This window comes from Plasmodium vivax, chromosome 10 (genome assembly GCF_000002415.2).
Source record: "Plasmodium vivax chromosome 10, whole genome shotgun sequence".
In the NCBI taxonomy this organism is placed as follows: Eukaryota; Apicomplexa; class Aconoidasida; order Haemosporida; family Plasmodiidae; genus Plasmodium; species Plasmodium vivax.
This window is the reverse complement of record NC_009915.1, coordinates 472066-487190: the sequence shown is the minus strand read 5'-3', so window position 1 is coordinate 487190 and position 15125 is coordinate 472066. Positions and strand designations below refer to the sequence as shown.

General features: G+C 45.6%; 3 protein-coding genes and 2 non-coding genes across 5 annotated transcripts, besides 7 other annotated features; 1 reads left to right on the top strand and 4 right to left on the bottom strand.

Moving 5' to 3' along the window:
• Positions 1-817: 817 nt before the first annotated feature.
• Positions 818-2435, bottom strand: PVX_080215 (BIS(5'-nucleosyl)-tetraphosphatase, putative). The gene is made up of 5 exons (XM_001613701.1): positions 2161-2435; positions 1763-1905; positions 1503-1606; positions 1296-1405; positions 818-1133 (listed from the first exon to the last, which is right to left on the bottom strand). Exons 1-5 carry the CDS (start codon positions 2163-2165, stop codon positions 1019-1021), a joined length of 477 nt encoding a protein of 158 aa, XP_001613751.1. The 5' UTR covers positions 2166-2435; the 3' UTR covers positions 818-1018.
• Positions 1032-1079: a microsatellite.
• A 1237-nt stretch (positions 2436-3672) lies between the features above and the next one.
• Positions 3673-6585, bottom strand: PVX_080210 (hypothetical protein, conserved; the record flags this gene model as incomplete). The annotated part of the gene is made up of 1 exon (XM_001613700.1): positions 3673-6585. One exon carries the CDS (start codon positions 6583-6585, stop codon positions 3673-3675), a length of 2913 nt encoding a protein of 970 aa, XP_001613750.1.
• Positions 4804-4834: a microsatellite.
• Positions 5431-5457: a microsatellite.
• A 670-nt stretch (positions 6586-7255) lies between the features above and the next one.
• Positions 7256-7276: a microsatellite.
• Positions 7277-7741: 465 nt separating this feature from the next.
• Positions 7742-7824, top strand: PVX_080209. Its single transcript has one exon. It is a non-coding gene; the product is annotated as a tRNA-Leu (tRNA).
• An 824-nt stretch (positions 7825-8648) lies between these two features.
• Positions 8649-14747, bottom strand: PVX_080205 (hypothetical protein, conserved; the record flags this gene model as incomplete). Its single annotated transcript, XM_001613699.1, has 1 exon — positions 8649-14747. The coding sequence occupies exon 1, from the start codon at positions 14427-14429 to the stop codon at positions 8649-8651; it is 5781 nt and encodes a 1926-aa protein (XP_001613749.1). The 5' UTR covers positions 14430-14747.
• PVX_080207 lies at positions 9093-9165 on the bottom strand. The gene has a single exon. It is a non-coding gene; the product is annotated as a tRNA-Glu (tRNA).
• Positions 10223-10281: a microsatellite.
• Positions 11102-11156: a microsatellite.
• A 336-nt stretch (positions 14748-15083) lies between the features above and the next one.
• Positions 15084-15123: a microsatellite.
• Positions 15124-15125: the final 2 nt, after the last annotated feature.

Below are 15125 nucleotides of genomic sequence, written 5' to 3'. Positions count from 1 at the left end.
GGCAACACAATTTCACACAAGCTGGGGAATCCACAGTGGCGATGGAGGTACACATTTCCTAGGAGGGTTGCCATCCGCACACAATGTGGTGAAGCACGGCGGATTGTAGGATGGAAAAAAAAAAAAAAAATTAATTTCCGCTGCAAAATGGAACAATACTCCTTTGTGGTTCGCATGCAGCGTTACTTTTTTGTGCAACTCGTTGTGGCTAATTGCTGGTCGGTGGCCAAGACGCGTCGTTCTTTGGAACCCCATTCGGTATTACACAGTTATGCTTTTTAAAGAAACTATATCGGTCATTTTTTACGACATGTTTGCTCGGTTGTTCTTTCACGAAATGGGGATGCAAGGGGGGAGGGGGCAGCGATAAACGGGAAGTGACAAACGGGGAAGCGATAAATAGCGAAGTGGCAAATGGCGGGGTGACAAACGACGGAGAGGCAAACGACGAAGTGACAAATGGCAAAGTGACAAATGGCAAAGTGACATATGACGAAGTGACAAATGGAGACGGGCAAATGATGAAGATCCACCGAGCAGGTCTGCAAATATTTCAACGCTCGGTGGAAAATTCATGCAGCGTGGAAAAAAAAAAAAAAAAAAAAAAAATTGCAAACCCCTACTTCCCCAAGCTCTCCCATTCATTAAAGAAGTGTGAAAAATTAAAACAACCGATTCGTTGTCAAAATGGCAGACACATGCAAGTTAGATACATTGTGCGCAAATAAAATGTGCCACTTTAGCTAGTGGCCTACTGAAGCGGATTTATTTTGCCTATTAGCGAATTATCCCTTTTTTTTTCTTTTTTTTTACCATTCGTAAGAGAGCATCGCATTTGGTATGTGTGCACGCAAATTTTTCATTCCACAGGAGAGGTCGCCTCCAAATTGTGCTCAGTTGGCTAAACACACGCGGGTTTTTATGGGCACCTTTGAGCGTTACCCATGTGCTCATAAATAGTCGAACCCCGCCCGTGCATGCAACACATATGCAGCCACAACTGGAGTGACTTCCAAAATCACGACGACATGATCATCCCTTCGTTGTTCTTCAAAAAATCCTCCGCGTTGGTGAGCAAATCGGTTAGAGACCCGGGGAGGGCATACGTGGCCGACTCGTCGCTGTGGATCCACCTGTTGGCCGGAAAAGGGAAAAAAAAAAAAAAAAAAAAAAAAAAAAAACGCATTGGAATTGTACAGCATCGCAACATAATCGTAAAGAATCGCAATGAAATCGTAGCAGCGCCCGAATCAACACGCTAGGCAGTCCATCCCCTCCACTTCCAAGCGCCTTACTTATAATCCGTGTGTTCATCCGACAAAGTGATGCGTTCCTCGTTGTTCAGCAGAAGCGCCAGATAATACGTGGTCTCCTTTAAACTATCCTCAACCATATATTTTAAAGTCTAAACAAGGGAAGAAAAAAAAGGCCAAGTGGAGTGAGTGCACAATATGTATGGCAGCGTGGTCATATCGATCCCTACCCTACGTATGTAAACACACCTTTTGATAATTCAGTAACTTGTACTTGTCCCTATCTAGACCTGTTTCCTCCAGCGTTTCTCTCAGGGCAGTGTCTAACCCATCTTCGTTATTTTCGTGCAGACCTGCGTATTGGGAAGGAGGAAAGTGCAATGGGGGAAAGCCACTGCGCGGGTCACGCAGGGAATAATAAGTATTCCCCGAAAGTGTGGCTGCAAGGGTCCCAAAGATGTAAAGGCGAGCGCCCCTCCAGTGGGTCGAGAAAAACCTGCGCAGGGTACCTTTTGGAGGAGTCCAATGTCTATTCCCGTATGATGCCTTTAAAAATAAAAACTCAATTCTTGAATCGTCACCTAAAAAGTTTCTTGCGCCGCTGTACAGGACTCTACATAGCAGAACGCCATAGGCTTTTATGATGCTGTCCCTGTGTGCGGGTGGGGAGATATTAGGAAGGTGAAGAAGAAGAGGAAGAAAAAAAAAAAAAAAAATACTCCTTCATTTCGAGGCTTTACGATTAACTTTCGCGCTATAAGGCGCTTTATCCGTTTGCCCCCTTTTGTTGGGTTCCTTTGCGAACATTCTACATCTACAGTAGTGGAAGACCCTTTCAAAGGAGGGAACTACTGCATATACATTTTTGCAAAAATTATAAGCGCGCTTCTATCCTTTTTCTCATTACCTCATTTTGCTATACTTGCAGCTTTATAAAGAAGGTAGCTTCGAACGAGGTCACGCGCGGATGTAGAATCTCTGCAAAGTGGGCTTTGCGTTGGGATGAAATTCAAGAGCATGAACTACATTATAGGGTTCGAACGGGTGGGGCGACGTCATTTATCTCTCTACGTAGTACGCGCATCTACAATCTCGCGTCGCGAGTTCATACATATTATATGTATATTAAACGTACAGGCGTGCTTCTGCAAGTGGCGGCAAAGGATTGGCCACGTCGACTCTGAGGAAGCATTACCTTCGGAAATATGTCCCTCTGCTCGCATAAGGGCGGAGAAAACGGCATCAAAGTAGGATGCGGCAAAATGGGATGCAGCAAAATGGGATGCAGCAAAATGAGGGGAAGCAAAATGAGAGGGAGCAAAATCGCGGTGTCAGCTTGAGTACACATGCAGCGTTGCGCATGTTGGCACGTACGCACTCGTAGGCTGGAAAGAAGAAAACGAACAGTCAGTCATCACTTAAAAACGACAATGTAAAGGTGGAATTTAATTTGAGGTTAATGTTAATTAGCATTTCATGGTTCGGATTACCCCCTTTTTGCGATGTAAACATCTGTGCATTAAATTGGGGAGAGAAATATGAACAAAAAAAAAAAAAAAAAAAAAAAAAAAATCGCATTCGACATTCGACAGCTTTTCGAATGGGAAATTAAAACGTTAGCATTAGCAGCAAGTGTATAATAATTTTTTTTTTTTTTTTTTCTCTGTTTCAGGGAATTATTCACATGTACTATTATACGCCAACTTTCGCGCGCATAATAAAACATTCAAAAAATGTAGCTTCACCCATTTGGCATTTAAAAAAAGGTCACCAAGGTTATATGCGCTATATTGAGGAAGGAAAAAAAAAAATGCAATAAAGTAAAAAAAAAAGTGCAGTAAAGTAAAAATAAAGGGCGAATGGCAAAAATTAACAAAGCGAAGTTTCGACGGACGGAAAAAAAAAAAAAGCGGCGACCGATGAGGGAGCAGTGACGAGTGCGCGGAGGCCCGGGGTGTGGCGGGGGAGCGACCATCACCCCGCACGGACGGTGTAGTAACACGATGAGTATAGAGAGGCACACCTGTGTAGAGAGGCACACCTGTGTAGAGAGGCACACCTGTGTAGAGAGGCACACCTATGTAGAACGGCACACCTATGTAGAACGGCACACCTATGTAGAGAGGTACACCTGTGTAGAGAGGCACACCTGTGTAGAGCGGCACACCTGTGTAGAGAGGCACACCTGTGTAGAGAGGCACACCTGTGTAGAGAGGCACACCTATGTAGAACGGCACACCTATGTAGAGAGGTACACCTGTGTAGAGAGGCACACCTGTGTAGAGCGGCACACCTGTGTAGAGAGGCACACCTGTGTAGAGAGGCACACCTGTGTAGAGAGACACACCTGTGTAGAGAGACACACCTGTGTAGAGAGACACACCTATGTATACTTCTTCCCAGCGAGCGCCGCGCGGGGCTAGGACTTCCCCTTCCGCGTGTAGCAAGACCTGTCGCGCCTTTGCAAAATGAACTTCTCAATGTTGGTCCAAAATTTATTAACGGCGAGGTAATCCTCCTTCCTGTTTTCCCGACTGAGTCTGATGATATCGACATTCCCCCCTGTCAACAAATCGGACGGTATTATAACATCATTGTACATAAAAAAAAAAGATTTGAATGGCTGGAAGAGCGCAGTAGGAATTTCGAACGGGTATTCATTTAAAATGTTTTTTAGCGACTCCTTGGATTTTATGATAACTGCAATGACGCACTTCCAGTCCGTTTCGGTCAATTTCGAAATCTGATCATTTTCGATGAACGAAAATTTTATGCTTTTTTTTTTGTTAAACATTTTGTAAATGATGGGTATGGAATTGTACGGCCCTGTTGCGCCGTCCCCCCCAGCACCTGTGACATGAGTCCCTTTCCGATTGGGGCCAGAGTTGTCCAAACGGTTATGCAAAAAAAAGGATTCCAGATTGTTCCTATTAATTATATGATTGCTGCTCTCTTTTTCAATCAGTATAATGGGTCTCTTCTTAAACGTTAAATGAATTTCGTCGATAAGTTTTAACGATTTTTTTTCCACCCTCGTTTTCATATGATGATGATCATCGACGATGATGTTTTTCTTAATTCCATTTATGTATACATTTTTGATATTACTTTTGTTTAGAAGCTCTCGTTCGAAAAGGTTATATATGCGACTGAAGTCACTGGCGTTTTTTCCTATCTGGTCATACGCGTCCTGCATGTTAACTTCTTTGAGGAGTACCGCCTTGGTGATTTCTTCATTCGCTGCGATTTGTTCGTCTGACAATTTCATCTGCGAGATGGTTTTCCTGTCAACTTTGCTCCTGACCACAGCGCAGTTGTTTTCTGCAAATGGGGGTTTCTTTTTCTGATCGTTTGTTTCCTCCAATGGGGTGGTATTTTCACCTAGGGGGATCTCCTCCCCCTGGGCCAAATCGAAAAGGAAGTCTTCCGGATCGGACAGGAGTAACTCCTCTGGGGGGAGGGGGCAACCTCGCTTGGCATTCACCCCCCAATAGAGATTCTCCTCAAGGGAAAAGTCATTAACAAAATTATGAACAAAGTTAACGAGCGCCCTATTCGCATCGTAGCACTGTTTGTCACCTACGGCTTGCACATACTGAGCGAGCAAATCGTGAAAGAAAATTATCTTATCGTGATCGTTGAAATTTTGGACCACTTCTAGGGGGATAAATTGGCCAACCAGAAATTTCGCCTCCTCCTCCTCCTCCTCCACATCCAGTGTATGACCATTCTGACCGTGAACATCTAACCGGGAGTCAACCTGATTGGTGGAACGCTTTCCCTCATTGTATTCATTAATGCTCAAGTCGAGGTCCAGCATATCGTAGTCTGCAAAATTTTTGTACAAATCTCCCTTCTGATAAATATCTGTGTAGTTATGCTTGGAGTACCTTCTGAGAAAATCGTTGCAGGTGGAAAAAACTTTATTTTTGTGATTTTCCATAAATTTGATGTAATCCCTGTGGAACTTGTGCACAATGAATTTTACACACTGATCGATTTGCGTTTCATTTTGGGTGTTCCCAAAATAGGTGTTTTTTAAAACGGAGTACAAATTCACATTTTGCAGAAAAAAGTTTTTAAAAAAGTGATCCTTTTCGAAGTAATGCTTCGCCATGTTTTGCAGGCTGCCGTCGGGGCTGTCCTTATGGTGGCTGCTTTTGCTTTCCCCATCCGTTTCACCACTTTGATTATTGGCTGTTTTGATCTTCCCATCATGGGGGGGATTACCCATCTGTTGTGTTGGCTCCTCTGTTGGAACGGCTTCCCCCGTTTGGGCACTTTCAATTGGGGAATTCCCCCCAGAGTGGTCTCTCCCATTCGAGGGGTCCGCAACCTCCACTCTGAAGAAGTCATAATTGTTGCTCGCATCGTTCGTAAATTCCTCCAGCGCGTTAACTTCGTTACAATTGAAATAGATTAGCGGGTCGTACTCTTGGGAGGGGACATCTCTCTGCAGGAAGTTGTAATCCCCCATTTTCTCCAACGAGTCTATTTCGCCGAGGGTAAGTCTGCTTTCCGGGCCCCCCTTCGCCACATACAGGATTAGCGAGTTGCCCATTTTTTCTGTATCACATACGGTTCTTACGCTATCGAAGGAGACGAAATTTTCCTTCGCAACGGGGGAGGCGGCGCCTTCGTCGAGATAACTGCTGCCTTTTTCGTGATATGCGGGCTTTGGGTGACCCCCCGTTTGGCCGCCTTCCCCGTTTGGAGGCTCTCCCTCTTTTTGCAGCTCCCCCCCTTCTCGCTTCCTCTTCCGGTGGCCCGGGCTAAACGTTTCTCCCCCTCCCTCCTCCTGCTTCGCCCCCGTTGTGGAACCTTTCGCGCCACTTCCTTTCAGGTGACTTCCCTTTGCATTCCCATCTTCGCTCGCCCTGTCCACGTCCCCCACGACGTCCAAGTGGAAGAGCTCCGCCTGGATGCCCTGATCCTTATCTTCGACATCCACATAGTCGTGCAAATCTAACACCTTCTTCAAATCATACACAAAAAAATTCACTTTAATTTCGTCATTATCTTCCTTGTCTTCGATAATTTTAATAATTTTGCTTTTCTCAAGGATGCTTATATATTTATAGCCAACAGAATTTATGTACGAAAATGTGTAGTTGCTCTTGGGCAGGCACAGGAATAGGTAGATATCCCCTACGTTGTATCTTTCTTTCTTCCTGCTTTCAATTCCACAGAGGACATTTGCATGTATATAAAAGTTTTCCTTTTCGAAAAGGATAATGTCTCTTTGATCTTTATTCACCAATTTGATGTACTCCTTCTCCTCGCTGAGGAACTTCTTCATCAGGATTTTTAAATTGAGTTGTTCGCTCCCCATTCTGTGTTTTTTTTTTTTTTTTTTTTTATATATGTGATTATTCCGGATATATGTGTGTTTGTATATGTAGGGAGTTGAGGGAGGGCTGCTTCACTCGTCAGTCGGGATGGCTGGTGCTTGATGCGTCACGCGTGGTGGGCACATACTTATCGATCGTCATTGCACATAGTTATAGCTTGTCATGCGTCGGGATTGCTGATTGCCTTTCTCCTCTGTTGTGCTGATGAGTAGTGTGCGTCACTCGGACGGGAAGAAGGCCTCCTCCTTTTTCTGCTTTTTCCATTTGGCCATCACCTGCGTTTTCCTGCGCAGATCTGCCGGCCTCCACACAAGTCGACTTCGCGCGCGCTCGTGTACCTGCCGCGTTGCGTGCGCTCTTGGCATGTCCCCTATGGGTACGCACAAACATGCATCAGGGGTCACATGCGTACGCGTCAAGCGCATTTCCGATCGACTCTCTGGTGCTGGCGCGCGGCGGTTATGAGGTAGGCGGCGACTACAAGTTAGGGCGGCGGCTACCATTCAGGCTTGCCCGCGGTGATTACTAGTGAACCTTCCACGCTATGCTTGCGCTGCGGAAAACCCCCCTGTATGGGGAACTCACAGGGGGGGAAAAGTTATCCGCTTTTTGCAGGCGAAGGCGGCGTGAAGGAGACGCAAAAACGGCACAAAAATGGCGCAAACATGGCGCAAACATGGCACAAAAATGGAACAAAAATGGTGTGAAAATAAGGCAATAACTACCGCGAACAAATGGCGCGAAAGTAGGGCAAAAATACCGCAAACAAATGGTGCGAAAAGCATTGCTCACAAAATTGCGGCGCGCCCCGCGCACTGCTGATGCGCTGCATCACAAAAAGGATTACTGCTGAGATTTGCCCCTACACGAACAGGTATAGTTATACGTATAGGTATAGAGGCACAATTTGAGGGGGACTCCAAATGGTGCTATGTTAACACTGCCTTTGAGCATTACACCCCATGAAGGGCCACCTTTCCTGGGCAAACTTTCACATCTCCCGCTAATATGCCAATTTGAGCGAGCCAAGCGAAGAAGGAAACAAAAAGGTATGCAGAAATGATCTGCGGCTTTTTGCCATGTCGGATTGAAGCGCTACGGACCTCGGGCCTTCAGCTTTATCATTACTTGTAGGTATATTCTGTTAAGTGTGGCCAAAGTGACAATTGTTGGATGGCTACACTTGATGGTATTTCCCCGCGTCCGTATTACCATACCAATATGGGTTGGTACAAAATGGGATTCCTTTTTTTTTTTTTTTTTTTTTTCGTCCATATTCCCCGAGTGGCTCCCTCCCCGTCCGCATATTAAAGCGAAAAAGATGCCACACATCGGGCCAATTTTGTAACCCCACATGGGGAATCCATCACAAAAGGAGAAGAAGCAGAGTATCGCCATCGGGAGGAACTTCCCAATGTGTGAATAACGGCCATACAAATAACCACGCTTCTAGGAGTTAACTACAGAGAGGGGGGGAAAAAAAAAATTAACAAAACGGTTGAACAAAATGGAAGTTGCGTGGTCAATTGAGTGTCCACTTTGCCATAGTAGGGTCATTAAGCAACACAACAAATGGAATTAAAAAAAGGGAAAGGGAAAAGTAGCGAAAGGGGGGGAAAATTATTTGTCGAGAAAGTACACGCAGAGGGGTGTCTTCCGCCAGGGGAGAGGCACACCTTAACGTGAACAAAAAAAGAAAAAAAAAAAAAAAAAAAAAAAAAGTGAGGGAGACCACCCTTGGTAAATAACACCTACGCAGTTGTGGCTACACTACCTAGGTTGGCCATCTCAGACGCTTCGCATCGGCAGCACAGCTTACAACTCCATGTGGGGCGCCATGTGGAACTCCCCCTTATCGCCCATAACCATAACGCAAAAAAAAGGGCGGAGCAAACAACCCGGTGAAAAAAAATTGACAAAAAAAAATATCACAATTGTGTGAGTAGTTATGCGAATAAGTTACTTCGGAGGGGGGAAGAGCAAACCACTCCGCGTGAAGAACTGCACCTAAGTGACTCCCTTCGCACACGCGCCGCGCCGCGCCTCACTTGAACAACGAATCGACGTCGAAGTCCTCGGGCATGTCCAGCTGACTCATGGCGGACAGGATCTCCTCCTTCGAAATGTTGTGCTTCTTAACCAAGTCTTTTAAATTGTCAATAGTAACGCTGTTGGGGTCTAAGTTCCTCGTAGCATTGGCGTCGTACAGAGCATTGTACTCTTTTATAACGTCCTTGATATCCTCCTTCACATTTTCCGGTGCATCAGCATTTAACAATTCCTGGTGATCTACCTTTTCGTAGTTCTTTCTCATATTTTTATTTAACCACAGGACGAATTCATCGAAGCTTTTTATGGCATCACTGTCTTCACTTCGAGATAGGGTCCTCTCCACCAGCTCGTCATCGCTGTTCCTTTTTTGTAAGCTGTGTTCGAGAATTTCTAGGGCCCTCTTTGACGAGCATGCTTTGCTATTAATGAGTAGGTCGTACAGGTGGCCACTATTATTTTTTGTAGAGTAGACCAGAATTTTTTGATTTTCGAGCTCCGTCAGAGCGTTAATCCATTCCTCATTTATTTCGTTAAATGCAATGGGGAACTCCTTTTTCTTAATCACGTGCTCGATGTATTTGTACATGTAGTTAAGGTAGATGCTTTTGAGGTCGTTTGGTTCGAAGTACAGCTCCATTGCGGGGTCTGCACTTGGCGTAGGGGGGTCTGCGCTTGGCGTAGTGGGGTCTGCACTTTGCGCAGAGCTGCCATCCGATTGCCCCTTTTCTCCCTTTTTCTCACTCCCCTCAGGGGTGCAGTATTTCATGGCATTAAGCTTGTCGTACGTGTAGAGGTATTCCTCCAGACACTTCTGCACCTCTGCTTTGTCATTATATTTCTCTTTGCGAAATTCCAAAATCTCTTTGAACATTTCTTCGTGGTTGTAGTTTGCAATTCGGTCGATCAGGTTGTCGATGTCCATTTTGTCCTTCTGCGCGATGAGTTGTTCTTTCTGCAGTGGGGGGGCGGCCAACCCCGGGGTTGACAAGTGGGTTGTCAAGTGAGACGGAAGGGTCCCCACGTCGCCGTTTTGCTTCTCCACGTCGCCGTTTTGCTTCTCCACCTCGCCGTGTTGCTTCCCCACTTCGCCGTTTTGCTTCTCCACTTCGCCGTTTTGCTTCTCCACCTCGCCGTGTTGCTTCCCCACTTCGCCGTTTTGCTTCTCCACTTCGCCGTTTTGCTTCTCCACCTCGCCGTTTTGCTTCGCCACTTCGTGGTGCCGCCTCTCCACTTCGCCGCGTTTCTTCCCCACTTCGTGGTGCCGCTTATCCACTTCGCTGTCCTCCTCGCCAAAGTCGAAGGCCACCTTGCTATCGCCGCCCTGGAAACACTTGGCGTACTTGAAAACGACGGGCAGGTAGGCGCTCCTGAAGTCCCTCTTCAAGTAGAGCTTATTTTCCCTCTCGATTTTGTTCTCATTGTAGAAGTAAAAAATCTCGGCCATTTCTTTCAGCAGGACGTTTGCCAAAATGGTAACGGAATACACATTTTCATTGATTAAAATTTTTGGGCTTTCAAAGGAGTTGATAAAATTCAGGTGCGTGGAAAGAGTCTCTTCATTTTTGACGAACTCGATTTGGACATCCTTAATTTTGCCTTCAAATATTTCTTTGTTGAAAAAGTGAAAGAGGTTCTGCGTGACGGTGGATCTATTTAACTCCGTTGTGGAGCCACACTTCTTCTTCTCCGCGTCGTACAGGAAAATGAGCTCATCAATCTTCTCCTTCTGCGTCCTTTCCTGGGTGCCATTTTCAAATTCGCTGACCGATTTGGTTTTGTTGGGGAAAATGCCAGATATCAAATTGATGAGGGTCCCAAATATGTCCTCCTCTTTAATTAGGCTGATTAAAATAATTTTCTCCTTCAGCTTGTCAAAGTAGTATTCAATCGAGCTGACATTTTCATTGTACATTGTAAAAATGAGATTATTGTTGGACGATTTCAACTCTTCCAATCGTTTATAATACACAAGTTCGCATGCATATTTGCACTTGTTCGTAACTAGGTCAATTTCGTTTAAGCTCATATTTAGGAATACCTTTATGCCCTTTTGAAAAACCTTATACAGATTGATGTAGTTGTTTGTGAATAGGGCAGAGGCGATGTGCTTGATGGGTATTTTCTTCTCCTCCCATGTCTCCTTGCAGTCCTCCCTTTTGATGGCACTTTGAATTACCTGCATGATTCTTTTTTTGTCTATTTGCGCTCCCTTCATTTTTCGGAAAAGGTTATTCAAGCTGTTGTAGTGCTTTACGTTTTTCAGCAGCTCCAGCTCTTCGCCGTTCAGGTACGAATCCAGGCTGATCGTCTCATCTAGGAAGAAGGGCCACTGGTTGTATTCGGCCACAAACCGGATGAACTGCTTTATGCGATTCGCTTTGACGTAGTTGAAGATGTCCACGTGTTCGTCGTCCACAGGTTCGTCGGTTGGCGGATCACCTGTGTGGTCCCCGGTTGGCGGCTCATCTGCGCTGTCTACCTCTTTGACGCTGTCCAAGCTGATATTTTCTGCGTCGATGTGCTCCTCTTCCGCGTCCAGGTGGTCCATCTCCTCCTCGTCTGGGTCTTCATCTTCCAGAAGTTCCTCCTCCAACTTGGCGTCTCCCTTTGCGGGGTTCCCTCCCGATTGCTCATTTCCCCCTTCAGTGCTGTGCCCCTGCGTAGTGGACGCATCGCCCGGTTCGCCCTCCCTCTTCAGCTTGCTCTTGGCCTCCCTGACGGTTGAGTTGTCCGTGTTCCCCCCATACTTGTGCACGTAGGTGGTGTATTTCTCATACACGTTGAGGCACTCATCCAGGATGACCCTAGACAGCACCAGCGAGTTACTAACATCATTGTGAATGTAAATGATCACATCATTCGATACGTAGTCAAAATTATAATCGTAAAAACTTAGCCCCGATATTCTGTCCGTAAATTTTATCACTACGTTGTTTGGCAAGTCAAAACGGAACAGGTACTTGGTGTAGTAGTTCAAAAAGTAGTAGGCGATTTCTTCCCTATTTTTTTTCGTCAGGATAATGTTGCTTTTCATGGGGTAGGCAATTTTTAAATTATTCATTACGTAATCCATTTTGTTAATGTTCATTTGTTCATCGTAGATGCTGGCGTCTTTGTATATATCTGTAATGACGTCTGTCTGTAGGATTCTTTTAAAAAAATATTTCTCCTTGGTCCTCGTCTTCCTAATATTTCGGAAGAGTTCCCCTATGACCACCATCATTTGCAGCGTCATGATGTTGTTGGTCGTTTCTACCTTTTCATTTTTTTCATACTTTTTTAAGAGGCTCTCCACATCTTCATTTTCGTTTCCGCTTTCGTGTAAAAAGCGCATGCACGCGTACGTCAGGGCGTTATGTACGTAGGTTAAGTCAAACTCGTTTAGCTGCTTTAGCTTTTCAATCCCCTGTGTTAGAAGCTTCGTGGAGTTGTTCACATCGCACAGGAAAAGGGAAGACGCAAATTCGTTTAGCGGTATTCTGAACCGCTGCAGTGCTGGGCTGTTCTCCTTCAATTGGGTAGCAGCCCCCGGGTTGGTTTTCCCGGGGTGTTCTCTCACTCTTAGCGCGGCCCTGCCTTCTGCCTCGCTCGCTTCCGGGCTCGTGACGTCCGCGGGGGTGCCCCACAGGTGGCTGACGTTTTTCTTCCTGTACACGTTGGTGGCCATCTGGATGGCTCGGTTGATGTCGCCGGTGACGTTCGACTTGAGGAGCAGCATTGTGAGGTCGTCCTGGTCGGGCTCGTCCTGGTCGGGCTCGTCCGGGGGGCAGCTATCCGGGGGGAAGTTGTCCCGCGGAGGGTCTTCCAGGTTGGTACCACTCACACTGCCGCTAACATCGCCACCCACACCGCCACCAACACTGGTGCCCCCGCGCGGGCAAAAGGAAAGCTCCTTGCTGTACTCCAACGGAAGGAACATCTTCCTGTCGTCCCCATTGACGTCCTTCACGTAGGAGTAAAACGTGGCCGCCTCGTCGTTGTCCAAATTGAGGTCCCCCAAATAGGGCGCATAAAAATGGAAGTCGATATTTTCGAGCAAGCCGGCAATCCCGTGAACGAATTTGATGATTTTCTGTTTCTGCTGATCGATTTTTTTGGACATATTATAATTCTTCACTTCTTTGAAGGGTAAAATATCCACGCACAATAATTTCTGGTATTCATACATGACCTTCAAGATGGTGTAATTTAATAAAAGGGGGGAGTTTTTCAACGCACAGTGGAACATCACATTGGGTAAGTTTAAAAAATGCTTATTGGCAATTTTGTACATTTTCATGTTTGGAATTTTCTTCAATTTTTCCACTTTGTCAGCTAGCCAAAAGAAATTTATGGAGTCAAAATTTGGCAATTCATTATTGAAAATTTTAAAATTAAAAAAATTCCACATGTTCATAATATGTCTTTCTGCTTCTTCATTATTTTGTAAAACATATGGAGTTGAATAATTTATAATTTCTTTTTTCTTGGACAAGTAATCTTCCAATTCTTTTTCTTTAATTTTGAACATTTCTTTCATTTTTTCTATAAAGTGTGTTAATATGTTTATAATTTCTTCAAATTCTGAGGCCAGTTCTACATACGTTTCGCTGCTAACCATTTTGTTGCTTCCACTCGGCTGTACATTGGAGTCACTCTCGATTTCCATTTCGTTGGACAGTTTTACTTGGAATGTTTTATACACTATTTTTAGCACGTAATTTTTTATATACCTCAGGATGAACATGAGGAGGATTTTGTCGTCCAAGCTGCTCTTCATGTTGTGCCTATAGTAGTGGTGCAAATGCTTGTTCATCGCCAGCTTGATGGACTCCTTTCCCTTTTCCAGAAAATCGTTGAAGGCCTCCTTCCCGATGTATATGGAGCTACGCAGCGACTCCGTCGGGAAAAGCATGTTCGCCCGCAGCGCGAAATTGATGTCCGATAGCTGCTCCACTTGCTCTTCGCTCAGCGGCGATTCCTCATGGGGGGCTCCGCCACCGCCGGTTGCACCGTCTACTGAAGTTCTCCCTGCCGCGTCTGTAGCAGCGTCTATTGCCGCTTCTTTCATCGCCTCCCCCTTCCCCCCCACGAACATATCATACGTCATTTTGCCGCTAAAATTTCTGGTCAGCGACTGGCACGCTTCTTCGCTCTCCTTTTTTTTCAAAAACGGGACCAGGCTCACGGAGGACTTGTCACTCAACAAGAACTCCCTTTTGTAAAAGTTAGAATTCACCTGATATATTTTATAGTACTTCTTTGTACTTACACACTCCTGCGCAGCGTCGTAGTAGAAGCTGTTTTCCTCCGAAAGTTGCAGTCGGTCACTCCACTGCTGAAACCTCATGTTTTCATTTATTTCTTCTTCGTTTAATATTTCCCCATTTAGGTACTCTCGTTTGGCTTTGTTCCCTTCTACGGTGGTGCCTCCCTTTGGGGTGGGTTTCCCCTGTTGGTAGCTCGACACATGGTTGTCCGCGTTATCATTCCTGCTACGCTGCTCCTCCAGCACATCATTTTCTTCACCACTGGGTGAGACGTTACTACCTTGTGTGTGCTCCCCATTTGGGGAACTCCTTATCTTAAGGCGATTCCCTTTTTCTATTCTCCGGACAAAGTGAAGAGTGGGACTTATTTCATATTTGGAGCTGCTCCTCCAGATGGCTGGTTCGATAAAATTAAACGCCTCGCTCAGACTCTTAATTTTTATGCCCGCATTTTGGGGAAGGGCGTGAAGCAGAAGAAGGATGATGCTCGTTATGGCTGCATGCGTGCGTGTGCGTTTTGGCATTTTCTGCTTCGCCGTTGTAGCGGCTGCTCGCTGCTACGCCGCAATGCTGCTACCGCTACTGCTACTGCTACTACTACTGTGGGGCTGCTGTCGCTTCCTTCGCCTTTTCCTATTCGCGTGTGTAGCATTGGGGACGACGGTGCAGGAAACGCGGCCGATGCGGGAGATGCCGGTGGGGACTTCTCCGGTGAAGCATTTCTTCTTTCCCTCCCAGAAAAGATGAAAAAAAAAAAAATCTTAAATTCGCTTAAAGGAAGTACGGCCTTACCTAAACAACTGGCAAAGGTGTAAATTTTGCAGTTTGCCTTTCCTTGCCCTGTTTAAAAAAAAAAAAAAAAAAAAAAATCAACTTGTAAATGTGCCAATTTTTTTTAACTGATATGCGTTACTCCTCACATGGCAGCAAGGAGCACACCCCTTTTGTTTGCTCCCCCGAGGTGGCCTACTTTGCGTTGCTCTGAATTGGCTCCCAGCACTGCATAGGGTTTGTTAAATAGGAATACCGTATACATATATGTCCTTAATGCAGTGTTCACTCCTGGCGGGTGCTCTTTTTGTACACTCTACACTCCGCGAAGGAGAAATCCTCCCAAGTGATTTCCCACTCCCTCGGGGAGGAAGGGGGGACAAAAGGGATGCCCCTAGCGTGCGTATGCCCACCCTGCATGCACAAACGTATTGCCTTTTTCAGCCACA